Source organism: Chrysemys picta, chromosome 1 (genome assembly GCF_011386835.1).
Source record: "Chrysemys picta bellii isolate R12L10 chromosome 1, ASM1138683v2, whole genome shotgun sequence".
In the NCBI taxonomy this organism is placed as follows: Eukaryota; Metazoa; Chordata; order Testudines; family Emydidae; genus Chrysemys; species Chrysemys picta.
In genome coordinates, this window is record NC_088791.1 from 230,030,764 (window position 1) to 230,045,639 (window position 14,876).

The following is a 14,876-nucleotide window of genomic DNA, read 5'->3' on the forward strand; positions in this document are numbered from 1 at the left end:
CCAAAACCCAAAAACAAACAAAACATCACCAACCAATAGCAAACAATAGCAATAGCAGCCAAACCAAACCAAACCCAAAACAAAAACAAAAAAAACCCCACCATCCATTATGTGTATGCAATTAGACCACTGAGAATTTTTTTTAAACATTGTTTTTCTTGCTTAGCCAACTCAAGTGGCTGAGTCAATTATGCTTAAACTTGCAAAAATAAAATCCACCTTTTGGTTGAGAAAATAAACATGAGAAGTTTCCACTCAATAGGGAAGTGTTTATCTTGTTGTTTTTTTAAACTGAATGAACAAATGAAAAGTAGGGTGTAACAGTGGTTCACCCCTAACACTGTTTAGTCCTTGTGTGCCTTAAGGATATACAGAGGCACTACTCCTTAAGAAAGACTGCAGCCCTCTTTCTCCCCAATATCCTTAAAGATGAAGTGTCATGAATAGTTCCCTGCCTCCTTTAACATGACAGATCTATTTTGTTCAGAAGCATCAGCCATCATTGTTTCCTAGAATATAACAACCAACACCAATTCATCTTAGATAAAACAAAAGAAGTATTTATTGAAAGTTTACACTGGATAGAACAGAAATAAACATCTTTTAATATTAAACAACTGAGAAAGATACAACAATTTCCTTCTAGATGCGCTGAGTTATATATTATTTGGATGCTCACCTGTTGCACCACCTGTTTCAGAAATCTCTTAATACTTCAACAGGTCAAATCTGTGTCTATGCTCTAACATAGCTTTAACCATCAACATGGTGGTCTGACACCTTTCAAAGAATATCTTGTCTCCTTAAAATCAAGTTAAAGAGAATTTACCTCACCTGTGATGTAAAGGTAAAAGAGTTATAAAGAGGTTATCTGCTTTGTGTGTTGTCAAAACATCTTCATATTTGAAGTGAATTAAGAGAATGCACAAAATTACAGGCTCAAAACAACTACTGACATGACTAAAATGTCCTTCCCTTAATAATTCCTTTCCTCATTTACTGAAAGGATTGCAATGGATATAAACTATCTTTTAGAGTTCTTTTGGAGAGGGACGGGGGAGAGAGAGAGAGAGAGAGAGAGAGAGAGTGTGTGTGTGTGTGTGTGTGTGTGTGTGTGTGTTAGGGTGACCAGATAGCAAGTGTAAAGAATCAGGACACTTTGGGGGAGCGGGGGCAGAGGGGTATAGTTGCATATATAAGACAAAGCCCCTAATATCAGGACATCTGGTCACCTGTGTGTATGTGTGTTTTTGTGGAAAGAGCTCTCTCTTTTCAAATGACCTCTTCTGTTCATCACCTTTAGAAACAAAATTTCATGTTCATTTCTTCATTAATTGTTCCTTTCTCTTACTAAACAAGCACAGATTGCACATCTTCAGGCTTACCCCCATTAATGTGTAACTGAAAGCACAACATACTGTATATACTTGTTCGTAAGCTGAATATTTTTGGTAAAAAAGTGAGGCATTAAAGAGCAGGGGTCGGCATATAAACGAGTCTACACCAATTTGATGATTTTAAACTCTATGGAATCATTGAATATCTAATACATAGTCGTTTTGTTTACCTGGAGTGTCTGCAGGCATGGAGAGCTGAGGGGCTTCATGCCTGCAGATGCTCCAAGTAAACAAAACGTCCCGCCAGTGGCTTACCCTGACCGGGAGCCAAAGTTTGCCGACCCATTTATTGATGTCAATACTGAAGCCTTTTAAAGTTGCAAAGGCTTTGTTTAGTGGACTAGATTGGCTTTAAAGGAATACTAAAAGAGCAGTGCTGCAGATCTGCATGACATTTGACCCATGCATTTCACAAAATGCTACACCTTACAAACCAATCAGAAAAATACAATGAATGATAGTACTATAGCACTGGTGTCAGTCCGCTACTATATAATTTGATCTCTTCATGCATTTCTACCATTGGACCTCATAAGTCTCGAGCCAATATGAAAATATAACGTGCAGAATCAATGGAATCTCTAATAAAATTGAAATTGGCATGTCTGTGGGGATAACAGTCTATCTACAAGGCTGCTTTGAAATAAACAAAGAACAATAATAATTTGACAGTGATAAAGCATGTGACATTCCTATATAAAGTCCTACAAAATCTATAACTACAATAATAATAATCTATTTTCATACTAGTATTTAAAATGAACAACGGTGAAATCAAAAGAAAAAGGTCTGCTTATCATGCAGCGTTCAAACTTAAAGTTGTTAAATATGCAGAACCAAACAATAATTGCGCCACTGCTCGTGAATTCTGTATCAATGAGAAGCAAGTAAGAGAATGGTGAAAAAATAAAACAACACTAAAAGACATGCCAAGAAGTAAGAAAAAATGTCCAACAAAGTGCGCTTCATTTCCTGAGCTAGAGAAAGATCTCAATAATTGGGTTGTTGAATGTCGACAAAATGGGTACATTGTCACTAGATCTGGAATTCGTCTGCATGCTCTGCAAATGTCAAAAGATGACAAATACAAGTCAGTAAAGACATCAATGTTTGTTGCATCAGCGGGTTGGTGCACTCGCTTCATGAACCGTCATGGTCTCTGTCTTCGTCAGCGAACAAAGATAGTGCAAAAGCTGCCAAGATCTGGAAGAAAAAATTGAATCTTTCCAAAGATTTATTATAAAATATCAAAAGGAATATGCATTTGAACTGTCACAAATAGGAAATATGGACAAAACACCAATGACATTCGATCTCCCGAGCAACAGAATGGTAACCGGTGTTGGTGAAAAAAGAGTTTTAATTAAAACCACTGACCATGAAAAAATCCATTTTACGGTGGTTTTATCATGTTTGGCAAATGGATCAAAGCTCCCTCCTGTTGTTATTTTTAAAAGAAAAACCTTGCCTAAAAACATGAAATTTCCTGCTGGTGTCATCGTATGTGCACACGAAAAGGGATGGATGGATGAAAGTGGGACTATTGAATGGCTGAGAAAAGTGTGGAATGAGAGACCCAGGAGCACTTTTCAAGAAACCTGCTATGTTCATTTGGGACATGTTCAGGACACACAAGATGGATGAGGTGAAAAATGTGGCCAAAAATATGAAAACTACTTTGGCTGCAATACCTGGAGGCTTAACTTCAGTTCTACAACCGCTTGATGTCTGCCAGAACAAACCCTTTAAAGACAGGCTACGCAAAATGTGGTCTGAATGGATGTGCTCCGGCATGGCGAAGTTGACAAAAGGCGGGAATCTTAGGAAGCCTGAAATCAATCTGGTCGCCCAGTGGATCAAGTATGCTTGGCTGTCCATTCGCTCGGAAATGATAGAAAAATCGTTTAGGAAATGCTGTATCAGCAATGCACTCAACGAGTCAGAAGATGATGCCATATTTGATGATGATGGCACAACAGAGGCTGATGATGAGAAGGAATATGAGTCTGAAGACGACACTGCCGACATCTATGATGACAGTGCAGATGCAACTGTGACTGAAGCCGAGTTTAATGAACTGTTTGGTGAATCAGAGACTGATTCAGACTTTGAAGGATTTTAAGCCTTTCTAAAGTCTCATATTGTTCTAAGTTACTTGTTTTAAATATCCATTTACTGATTTTAAATACTGACTGTCATTTTGAAGGTGAATACATATTTGTTCAGTTATTATTATAACAACAACAGCTTTTTCGTTAGATTACATTAAAATAATTCTAGCAAAACTTTTGAGTGTTTCTTGTGATGCCAGCTTTTGAAATATAGCGGGGATTGGCAAACTTTGGCTCCTAGCCCATTAGGGGAAGCCACTAGCGGGTCGGGACGTTTTGTTTACTTGGAGCATCTGCAGGCACAAAGCCCCTCAGCTCCCAGTGTCCGTGGTTTGCCGTTCCCAGCCAATGGGAGCTGCAGGAAGTGGCACATCCCGCAGCTCCCATTGGCTGGGAATGGCAAACTCTGGACACTGGGAGCTGGCGCTTCCCGCAGCTCCCATTGGCTGGGAACGGCAAACCGCAGACACTGGGAGCTGAGGGGTTCCATGCCTGCAGACGCTCCAAGTAAACAAAACTTCTAGGCCCGCTAGTGGCTTACCCTAACAGGCCAGGAGCCAAAGTTTGCCAACCCCTGAAATATAGGGTCAGCTTATGAAAGGGTCATACAGTTTTTGCTATTTTTACCTAACCACCTTGGGGGATCGGCTTATAAACGAACAGGCTAATGAATGAGTATATATGGTAGTTCATTTGTAAAATAAAGGTGAAAATGCTGAGTTTAAAGATGAATAGAGACTACATGATTAAAATCATAAGAACAACAAACATATCAAAAAGATAAAATTTAACAGATTGGTTATATGTGACTCAAGATGGGGCTTAGAATTCAAAGCATCATGTTTCCCACCCACAAGCATTCTCCTTGCATACTACATCTGTAATCAAATTGATTCCTTCCTCCACCAGAAAATTCTGACTGTTTTTGTAAAAAAGGCCAGTAATGTGGTGATTATCATGACTGATTTAAAGAACTACCGCAATTTAGTTTCTATTACAGGGTCTTCAAATTTCCTGAAAACCAGTACCTATGGGGCTGATTCAGCCCATTAAAGACAATGCGAGGGCACCCATTGACTCTAATGGATTCTGGAACTAGCCCTTTCTATATTAAGAAATTTCATAGAAAAGAAGCAGGGTTCAAGCAAGATTTGCAGAACTTAAGTGGAGCTAAACACATTTCCTTAAAAATCAATGTGTGCCCCTCATATATGGTTTGGGGCTTCCTTTCTATCAGTGATTTTGCAGTACACAGTACATCTCCCTTGTCATTTTTTGAAAAATGAAGGATGAAAATGCTTTTTTCAACTATAGATTTTTCTATTCAGCAGAATTCAGATGTAAAGTATAAAATAAAGGAAAGTAAAATCTTTAAACTTTTTCCAAAACTTCAAGTATTTGCCTCAAACTTTATAAAAAATACAAATATACAAGAGAACATCAATACAACACATAGGCGGAAGTTCCTTTTTTCTCATCACCTAAAGTATTAAAAAAAATAGGCATAGAAAAAACACTGAATAGTCTGTGAACCCAATGCTCAGACACAAACCTTTAACCTTAGAAAAATATTATAGCACATAATTGAGGAATTATCACAGAGTTAGCATCTGAATCAAAATATACATTCATATGTATAATATGCATCAGATTGTACTATGTTACCCATTCATATATTACTTAAGTACATCTTAACAATAAGTAGTCCGGTGTTGTGCAGAAAATATTCATTATCACTGGGCAATTCCTCTCTTGCCAGCTTACACAGTTGTCCCACCTAAAATGGAAAATTGTAAAGAAAATTTTAATATTCTGGTATGGATGCTTATTCAGATCTATACATCTCTATCCTTTACTACAGCTCCTCCCTGCCCCTACGGAAGAACAGATAACCTTTGTCCTCTCTCACTGCTCCTGCTGTGGGCTCTATAGGATCCGATGGCAGAGGCTGCTCAGGGGATGCACTGATGCTATAATCCTACCCCTTTTTTGGGTCTGCCATGCCCTCCTATATAGCCCCCCCCCCCCCCCTTTGCTGCAGGGAAAGTTGCAGCTGCCTTGTACCACTGCAACTTCCACTCCCACCCACCATCACACTCTCTGACACTGAGGACCTAGGAATTTTATCATTTCAATGGTTTATTTCAAATTTGTGGAAAGAGTAGGCATGCTAACTGTTAACAAATATCCCTTGCAAACCTAGAAAACAATGCTAAAATTGGGATTTTCAAAAACAAAATCTGCTCTCACGGAAGTCAATAGTAAAACTCCCATTGACTTCAATGGAAGCCAAGTTAGGCCAGCTGTAAGCACCTTTGAAAATCCCACCTAAATATTTAATTCATTATTACATTTGCAGTTCTTATCGGGCAGCATCTGACTGACTGACCATCACATCCATGAATTTTCAACTTTAATTTCAATTTCATTAAGTTTGTGTCTGGGAATAAAAATATTTTAAATATAAATTCATATTCAGGACCCTGCATTCTTCAGGGCAGAGATAGTGTCTTCCACTCTGGGAAGCACATAGCATATTGGTTGTGCAATTGCAATACAAAAACTAAAGATGAACAATGAAGCTGCAATTACTACTCAAAACATTATAGGTCTTGCAACTATTTGAGTGGAGTAAATTGAATTCTTTAAACCAGGTGCACTATATTTTATTATCCAAACTCAGAGACTGAAACAGATATATATAGGTCACTTATTCCCTCCATGCCCATCCACCTACATACACTACACACATTTTCAGCTAATGTTTTCTGTGGTACAAAAACAACAGCACCAAAGTATATAACGTACAAAAAGAATGTACAAGATGGTTTTAATTTATATTACAAGAAATAAGAAAGTGCTGTTTCAATCAGGATCTGCCACAGTTCCAAAAAGAGAACAAAAAAGCTAGTGTAATTCTTACCATTAGCTTTAAAACAGAGTTGCTTCTTCTTGTAAGCTGTGTAACCAGCTACTGATCCAACAACTAACAGCACAAGCACAGAAATCACAGGTGACGTAACTCCAGCAATTACTCCAGAATCTATTGGACGAAAAAACGTATTTTCTTCAGAAGCAACAAAAAAGCATCCTTATTATAGAGTACATAAAGTGGACACTGACCCATAATAGCAAATCATTGCAAACACAGTTTGACACGAGAAAGGGTTCATACAACTTTTAAATTTCATTTGCAGCATGAAATAAAACATTTTTAAAAATATATATAAGGACCAGAAACCACAATATTACTACAGACAAGAAAATAGTGACTTATCTACACATATGTTTTATATGGGTTTTAAAACTCTTTTGGTTCAGCTAAGACTGTCCTAAATATACTATAAGATAATATGTATATAAGTGTTTACTGACCAGTGTTTCCACCATGATTGACATTACTCTCCTTTTCTCCTGGAAAAGAGGAAATAACTTCATTGTTGGAAGAAACCTTTTGGAGAAAAGTCACAGCTAACATACAGCAAAACAACAACAAATCCCATCCAGAGGCAGCCTGCAAAATGATATTTGGTTAGAACTGGGGAGTGGGAGTAAGGAAATGCGGGTTCTAATCCTGATTTAAACCTTAACTTTTTGGAGGCACATTGTGTCACTCCTCTGTCTTAATTTCCTCAGAATGATAATACTGATCACCCCCCACCCAATAAAATGGGGCTGAAACTGCTTATCCACCTTCATAAAAAATGTTGTAAATTTCAAATAAAAGACAGCTGCCAGCATGGGGTATGAGACAGCGGAGTAGCCAGAGCACTGCGACACTTTGGCTAGTCTCCACTGACAGACAACCACCCGGGGAGCCATTGGCTAACTCACTATAGGTCCAATGCTTCCACCTTGACACCCTCTGAACAGCCCCTTAATCTGTAAGTAGTCCCACTGAATTCAACCGGACTATGGGCCCAATCCTGCAAGGTGCAGAAGACCCTTTCCAACCCAGCAAAGCACTTAAGCACAAGGTGGATAAAAATCAATGATTTTAAAAAAAAATTTAAAAATCGGATTTTTTTTATTTAAATGGGATTTTTGATAAAATGTTTTTTGAGGAAAAAAACCTATCTAAAGATAGTTTTAATTAAGATACATTATAGCTCAAAGGTATCTCATCATGGAATAGGGATTATAAATTCTAATTCTATAGTATGAGACAATATATTCATGTAATGTTTAAGAAAAGTTTTGTAAATGAGTTCCACTAGTTCATGTTTTAAAGAATCCTTATTGAGGTTGCAGGAACAAACCATCCCGATGTGTAGAAAGAATAGTAAATATGGCAGGCGACCAGCTTGGCTAAACAGTGAAATCCTTGCTGATCTAAAACGCAAAAAAGAGGCTTATAAGAAGTGGAAGATTGGACAAATGACCAGGGAGGAGTATAAAAATATTGCTCAGGCGTGCAGGAGTGAAATCAGGAAGGCCAAATCACACTTGGAGTTGCAGTTAGCAAGAGATATTAAGAGTAACAAGAAGGGTTTCTTCAGGTATGTTAGCAACAAGAAGAAAATCAAGGAAAGTGTGGGCCCCTTACTGAATGAGGGAGGCAACCTAGTGACCGAGGATGTGGAAAAAGCTAATGTACTCAATGATTTTTTTGCCTCTGTCTTCACGCACAAGGTCAGCTCCCAGATTGCTGCACTGGGCAGTACAGCATGGGGAGAAGGTGACCAGCCCTCTTTGGAGAAAGAAGTGGTTCGGGACTATTTAGAAAAACTGGACGTGCACAAGTCCATGGGGCCGGATGCGCTGCATCCGAGGGTGCTAAAGGAGTTGGCGGGTGAGATTGCAGAGCCATTAGCCATTATTTTTGAAAACTCATGGCGATCGGGGGAGGTCCCAGATGACTGGAAAAAGGCTAATGTAGTGCCCATCTTTAAAAAAGGGAAGAAGGAGGATCCGGGGAACTACAGGCCAGTCAGCCTCACCTCAGTCCCTGGAAAAATCATGGAGCAGGTCCTCAAGGAATCAATTATGAAACATTTAGAGGAAAGGAAAGTGATCAGGAACAGTCAGCATGGATTCACGAAGGGGAAGTCGTGCCTGACTAACCTAATTGCCTTCTATGATGAGATAACTGGCTCTGTGGATGAGGGGAAAGCAGTGGATGTGTTATTTCTTGACTTTAGCAAAGCTTTTGATACTGTCTCCCACAGTATTCTTGCCACCAAGTTAAAGAAGTATGGGCTGGATGAATGGACTGTAAGGTGGATAGAAAGCTGGCTAGATCGTCGGGCTCAACGGGTAGTGATCAATGGCTCCATGTCTAGTTGGCAGCCGGTTTCAAGTGGAGTGCCCCAAGGGTCGGTCCTGGGGCCGGTTTTGTTTAATATCTTTATTAATGATCTGGAGGATGGTGTGGACTGCACTCTCAGCAAGTTTGCAGATGACACTAAACTAGGAGGCGTGAGGGACCTAGACAAATTAGAGGATTGGGCAGAAAAAAACCTGATGAGGTTCAACAAGGACAAGTGCAGAGTCCTGCACTTAGGACGGAAGAATCCCATGCACTGCTACAGACTGGGACCGAATGGCTAGGTAGCAGTTCTGCTGAAAAGGACCTAGGGGTCACAGTGGACGAGAAGCTGGATATGAGTCAACAGTGTGCTCTTGTTGCCAAGAAGGCTAACGGCATTTTGGGCTGTATAAGTAGGGGCATTGCCAGCAGATCGAGGAACGTGATCGTTCCCCTTTATTCGACATTGGTGAGGCCTCATCTGGAATACTGTGTCCAGTTTTGGGCCCCACACTACAAGAAGGATGTGGAAAAATTGGAAAGAGTCCAGCGGAGGGCAACAAAAATGATTAGGGGTCTGGAGCATATGACTTATGAGGAGAGGCTGAGAGAACTGGGATTGTTTAGTCTCCAGAAGAGAAGAATGAGGGGGGATTTGATAGCAGCCTTCAACTACCTGAAGGGGGGTTCCAAAGAGGATGGAGCTCGGCTGTTCTCAGTGGTGGCAGATGACAGAACAAGGAGCAATGGTCTCAAGTTGCGGTGGGGGAAGTCCAGGTTGGATATCAGGAAAAACTATTTCACTAGGAGGGTGGTGAAACACTGGAATGCGTTACCTAGGGAGGTGGTGGAGTCTCCTTCCTTGGAGGTTTTTAAGGCCCAGCTTGACAAAGCCCTGGCTGGGATGATTTAGCTGGGAATTGGTCCTGCTTTGAGCAGGGGGTTGGACCTCTTGAGGTCCCTTCCAACTCTGATATTCTATGATTCTATGATTCTATGGATTAGGGACCCAATTTTATGGGGTTCCACAGGCTTCTGTATAGATTATTTAGGTTAATCTTTCTATCTACCCAATGGAAGTCAGTGCTCAGTCTAGAAGATACCATCAGAAATGCTTAGTTTTGCAGTTCTCAAACTGTGGATTTGTGTCTCCAGAGGTAACATGCTTGTTAACAGCAAAAATGTTTTAAAATAAATAAATAATATATAGCAGTGAGAAATAATAGACCTCAACTCTATTGTCCCTCTGCAAATTTGTGTACACAGAGTCAATCCCTTACCTCTCTCTAAAAGTGCAAAGTCTCAAAAAGTTCAATGAATAGAAGATTGTTGGGGGTGGAATAGAGCTGGACAAGGAGAAGAAGTCTGGAGATAAATGTGAGAAGCGAGGGACATACACTTGTTTTGTTAAAATATTATATGTTTGCGGTTGAAGAAAAAAATCCAGAATACTTAACATTGTTGTTTTAGTTAAATAAAACAATTTAAATGTCTATCTTGTGATGTTCTCCTCTTAATACAACATGGCAAGAAAATCCTCCAAATATTAATGATTAACCTGTGGAATTGGAGATACTTCACCTCCCAATGACTTCATAAATATTTGCTTCAGTTACCTTCGGTAAATTAAATAACCAATCATTCATTTTCTGATATAGCTGTAAAACTAATCTGAAAAGTTTTCAAAATAAATCATCTGTTTAAAAATGTATAGTGTTTACCTTCTAAAAATGTAACCTACATCTATCTCTGAGTTGTGAAGAATATGTATTAGGATTATAACAACCAACAAGAATGCACTTTTATGTAGAAAACCATGATTAAATCGAGTCTTCCTGACTAGTGATTTAATTCAAATCCATCCTGCTTAAGCATGTTCTTAAAGTGATTTATCTCTTCAGGATTGACCACTCGACATCTTTTAGCACTATTTGTGGAGCAAGAGATTGCTCAATATGTGTAAGAGTAGGAGAATCTGGCCCTATACCAGCTACATACAAGTCTAAAGCAAAAACAGGCAGCTGTGGGATATGACTATATGAGAGAGGTTGTGAAATATTCAACAGAATTGGCATACTGTACCTGCAGGCCTTGGGGGTAGAGGTTTCCCATCATTGAGATCTAAGTCACTGAAGCGGTCTGTAAAATTAGATTGTTATTCATTATTCAAACTTATCTGAAATTTCAGCTTTTCCCCCTCCCTTCCACTACCATGACCTGTTTATTCTTGGTGTCCTAGGAGAGGATCATTCCCCCAGGATCCTTAAGTGGAGGCAGACCTTTTGGGCATAGAGCCCACTTTGTGTCTTTCACCTCAAGGTCAACCATTAGAATCTATTTGAAGGCTAGAATTCCAGTCATGTCAATAGAAAATTTTTGGTTCCTATCCATTCCCAGGATAGGTACAGCTAAATTTGTCAACAGGAGTGGAAGGGAAAACAAGATGATTATCAACATGATTTTAGGTCCAATATCTTGTAAATTGTTCAGGCTAGTTCTACTTTGTTAAACAGACACTGAGACCCAGTAACCTTTTTCAAAAAGTGGACCTGGAACGTTGAACAAACAAACAAGCAAACAAGCACATAGCAAACCAAAAGTTCCCTACATTGGTTAATAAATAAGTGCCCCATCAGAGTATTGTGATTAATGTATCAAACTTCCAGGAAGCTGCAAAGAGCGAGCGCAATAAAATCCTGCAAGCATAAGCAAAATCTAGCTAGGAAGCTTTATAGACTAAGATTAAGCAAAAAAGGAAGCTCTGTGAAATTAGATACGGACTTGTAGTTACTATGCACTGCAACCGGATACTTCTTTAGGCTGACTCAAAATTTGAGTCTAGCGAATTGACCACAACTAGCCACATAAAGAAAAGATGAGCTGGGCACAGGTGCACAGTTCATAAGATCAAAACAACCGCAAAATACCACACTAAGACATTTGGCCACCTTAATTGGTTGACCTGCTTTGGAACACAGCCAAAAAACAATGTATAAAGAGGTGCAAAGGCGCAGGTGTCTGTCTCTGTGTGTATTGACCTAAAAGAGATCTCTCTTTGATCAGGCTCACACACACACCTTGAACCGAAGGGACATGTGCTTCACCAATTATCTGTGCCTGGCCAGTGCGGAAAGCGGTTGACTGAAGGGTAACGTATTCTCGGGAAAATGCAGGGTAAGGTTTTGAAGCAAAGAAGTCTGGTTGTGCTTGGCCTGGTTAATCTTAAATCTGTATCGATACTATAGTTTAATTATACTAGTATATTGTTTAGAAGTAAAAGTAAGTTGGGTAATAGTAGTAGTAAATTGCTTAGGAATAGTAGTAGTAAATAGTTACTCAATATATAATAACTGTATAGGTTCTGGTGCCTTGCTGGGAACGGGCACAGCACAGGTAGAGCTAGTAGTTGATAAGTGATAGTAGCTTTGCATGTCACTGTGCCTGTCTTCAGTATAACCTTTTATATTAATCCTAATTCAGTGCTGGTCTTTAATTATTCTCTTCTTATTCTGTCTATGTTGCTTTTATAGTCGTAAATCATTAAAAACCTTCTTTGAGGAATAATTAGTTGTTTTAGTTTCTCTTTTGCGGACACTACTCAACCTCATTACATCTGTGTTGGGTGGTGGGAAGTAGTGATCACCCAGGGTACAATAAGGGCCCTGATTCATGTCTCCCCCTTCCATAATCTCCACAAGTATACCATCCATAAATAAATGAATAAAAATCTGAATCAATATAAATAAAAATCTGACCTAAATAATTTTTGGTTCTAACATTCTTAGGAGAAAATATTCTTAACAGAATTGTTATACCTTCCTGGTTGCGGGTGAGCAGGTAGATATGGCTGAGGTTTTGGGTGGTCGTCTATTGATAATAAATATTATTAGAAGGAAGGAAGGCCAAAGTTTCAAAAGTGCATACAAATGTAAACAAGAAGTGTAAAACTTTGGGATTTTTATAGTCCATTGCTGATTTTTCCTCTAATAGATTCAGAAAAGGTCCTCCTCATTAATTAAAACAGTCGCAAGAAGGGCCAAACATCCTGAGCCTGATTTTCTTGGCACCAGAGAATTCCTGCTGACTACAAAATGTTAGTCAAAAAATTTCAATCTTCAGTGAAAATAAGAAAAAAAACCCACCACAATTTTTGAGAAAAATATTTTGCGTTTTTTAGCCAGCTCCACCATTATGAACATATCAGATACTGACATCAGGGAAGGATTGTGGGATATTATGGGTATCATGCAGGAACCAGAGACCAAAATGTGGATGGAAAATTGTCTGAAGGAACCAAAAGTAAAGAAAAATAATAAACTATAGTGGATTGAATTGGGTATTTTATTTATCTAAAAGAGATATTAAGGCAACACATTAATAAAATTAACCAATAATAATAATAATTTGAAGGCGCTTCAAACACCAATATGAGCAAAAAATAATAATAAAGAAGGCCTTAAAAAGATTAAATAAAATAAGTATGGGGGGGACGGGACAAAACGAGATTCAATTTTGAAAAATATAGACTAACATCTGAGGAAACAGGTATCAAATGGAAGAAAGAAACCTGGAAATGCTAAAAGATGTAGGGATGAGAGAGGATAGTATATCATGCCTGATTTTGAAATGTGTGTTATACGACAGTAAAACAAGCCATGGCAATTTTTTGGCCTACAAATGCAAAGGCATAGTATAACAGAACCGGGAAGTAATAATCCCTCCGTACAGCCCTGATTCAACAACATGTTTAAGCACGTGTGTAATTATAAGCATGAGACTAGTCCCCATTTATTTGGGACTACTCTTATGCTTGAAGTTACAAATATGCTTAAGTACCTTGTTGAACTGGGACCTATGAGATCACAGCTGGATTAACTGCACACAGCTCCAGGCTCCTCACTCTTAGGAAGACATAAACAAACTGAATACAGCTACAGATATAACAAGAGGAATTAAGGGGTTGATTTATGAGAAAAGAATAAGAGTTTGGCTAAGAGATGACTAAATGGGCAAATATTTATAAACATGTAAAGATATGGACTAATATTTTAAAATGTGCCTATGATTTACAATCCTAAATCCTGGTTCAAAAGCAATTAGCTGCTTAGGAGTCTAAACACCTGTATCACTTTAGAAAATGGGACCTTAGGTACTTCTGATAATTTCACCCATGGTTATTATTGTTTTCAATCTCTAATTTCTAGTAGTCTAACCATCTTAAATCTGATGCTGGGGGAATTATTTTCTGAAATGTGAAAGCATGATAAAAAGCAGTCTAACATACTACAAAACTTTTAGGGAATACCACCACCAGGGGCCTCTCTTAAATAAAGGTCTTTGTCTAAAAGAAGACAAAGAAGAGAGTAAACAGAAGGCACTTTGGAGAAGGAGTGAAATGGTAGTTTTAAATAGGAAATGTAAAGCAATTGTTTAAGAAGAGTGGAAATATGTTGGGGCAGGTCATGTGCAAGTGCTTTAGCAACTCACAGAAGATGACTCAGTATTTTGAGAATTTTACCTCCACTGCATTACATGGAAAGAAGGATTATTGCCCACATCATTCTCCAATGCCTTGCTAGCAAAATTTCAAGACAGTTCTGTGTGCTGGGGATATATGGATGAGCTGCATTTCAGTTTACAGTTCAAAGTTTTCTTCACAACCATGAAGGCTCAAAGCATTGTATCTTTTAAAATAAAAGTTTAGATTCCAGACTAGCCATTCAATCTCCAAAATATTTCTCATTAAGCATGACGATGGAGAAAGTAACAGTGATGAAGAATAAGGGGAAAGAACATTTTTTGAAAGCTGTGGTGTTTTAGTTAGGAACAAAAAGGTGAGACATACTGGGACACATGTTTTAAATAGTTAATTTTAAATTAATTTTAACTCAAAGTAATTCACAAATTTACGTGAAGATTCTTATAAAATTTTGTCTTTACCCAGAATTTATGAGCTGTAAATTTGGGGCGCTATACCAAATTCTTTATAAAACTACAAGGAGGTTGAATCTGTGCTGTAAATAAAAAACTCAGTGAAATGTGGTGTCCAGACCAGCATATCTATAATAGATACACAAGCTATATTTTATATGTCAAAAAATAAATTTTAAAATCAGAAAT

General features: G+C 38.4%; 2 protein-coding genes across 4 annotated transcripts in view; both read right to left on the reverse strand.

Annotated features, from left to right (window-relative positions):
• The window catches only part of LOC101951641 (CD99 antigen), a 514,232-nt gene that overhangs the window by 429,234 nt on the left and 70,122 nt on the right, over nucleotides 1-14,876 (reverse strand). The gene's annotated exons all lie outside the window — the stretch shown is intronic.
• Nucleotides 5,048-14,876, reverse strand: part of LOC112059413 (Xg glycoprotein (Xg blood group)) — a 38,034-nt gene continuing 28,205 nt past the window's right edge. Inside the window, exons 5-8 of the mRNA XM_024104465.3 lie at nucleotides 10,839-10,895; nucleotides 6,884-6,922; nucleotides 6,432-6,551; nucleotides 5,048-5,285 (exon numbers count right to left, since the gene is read on the reverse strand). Of these exons, the coding sequence (XP_023960233.1) occupies nucleotides 5,269-5,285; nucleotides 6,432-6,551; nucleotides 6,884-6,922; nucleotides 10,839-10,895 (233 nt within the window). The 3' untranslated portion in view covers nucleotides 5,048-5,268. The remainder of the gene's footprint in view (nucleotides 5,286-6,431; nucleotides 6,552-6,883; nucleotides 6,923-10,838; nucleotides 10,896-14,876) is intronic.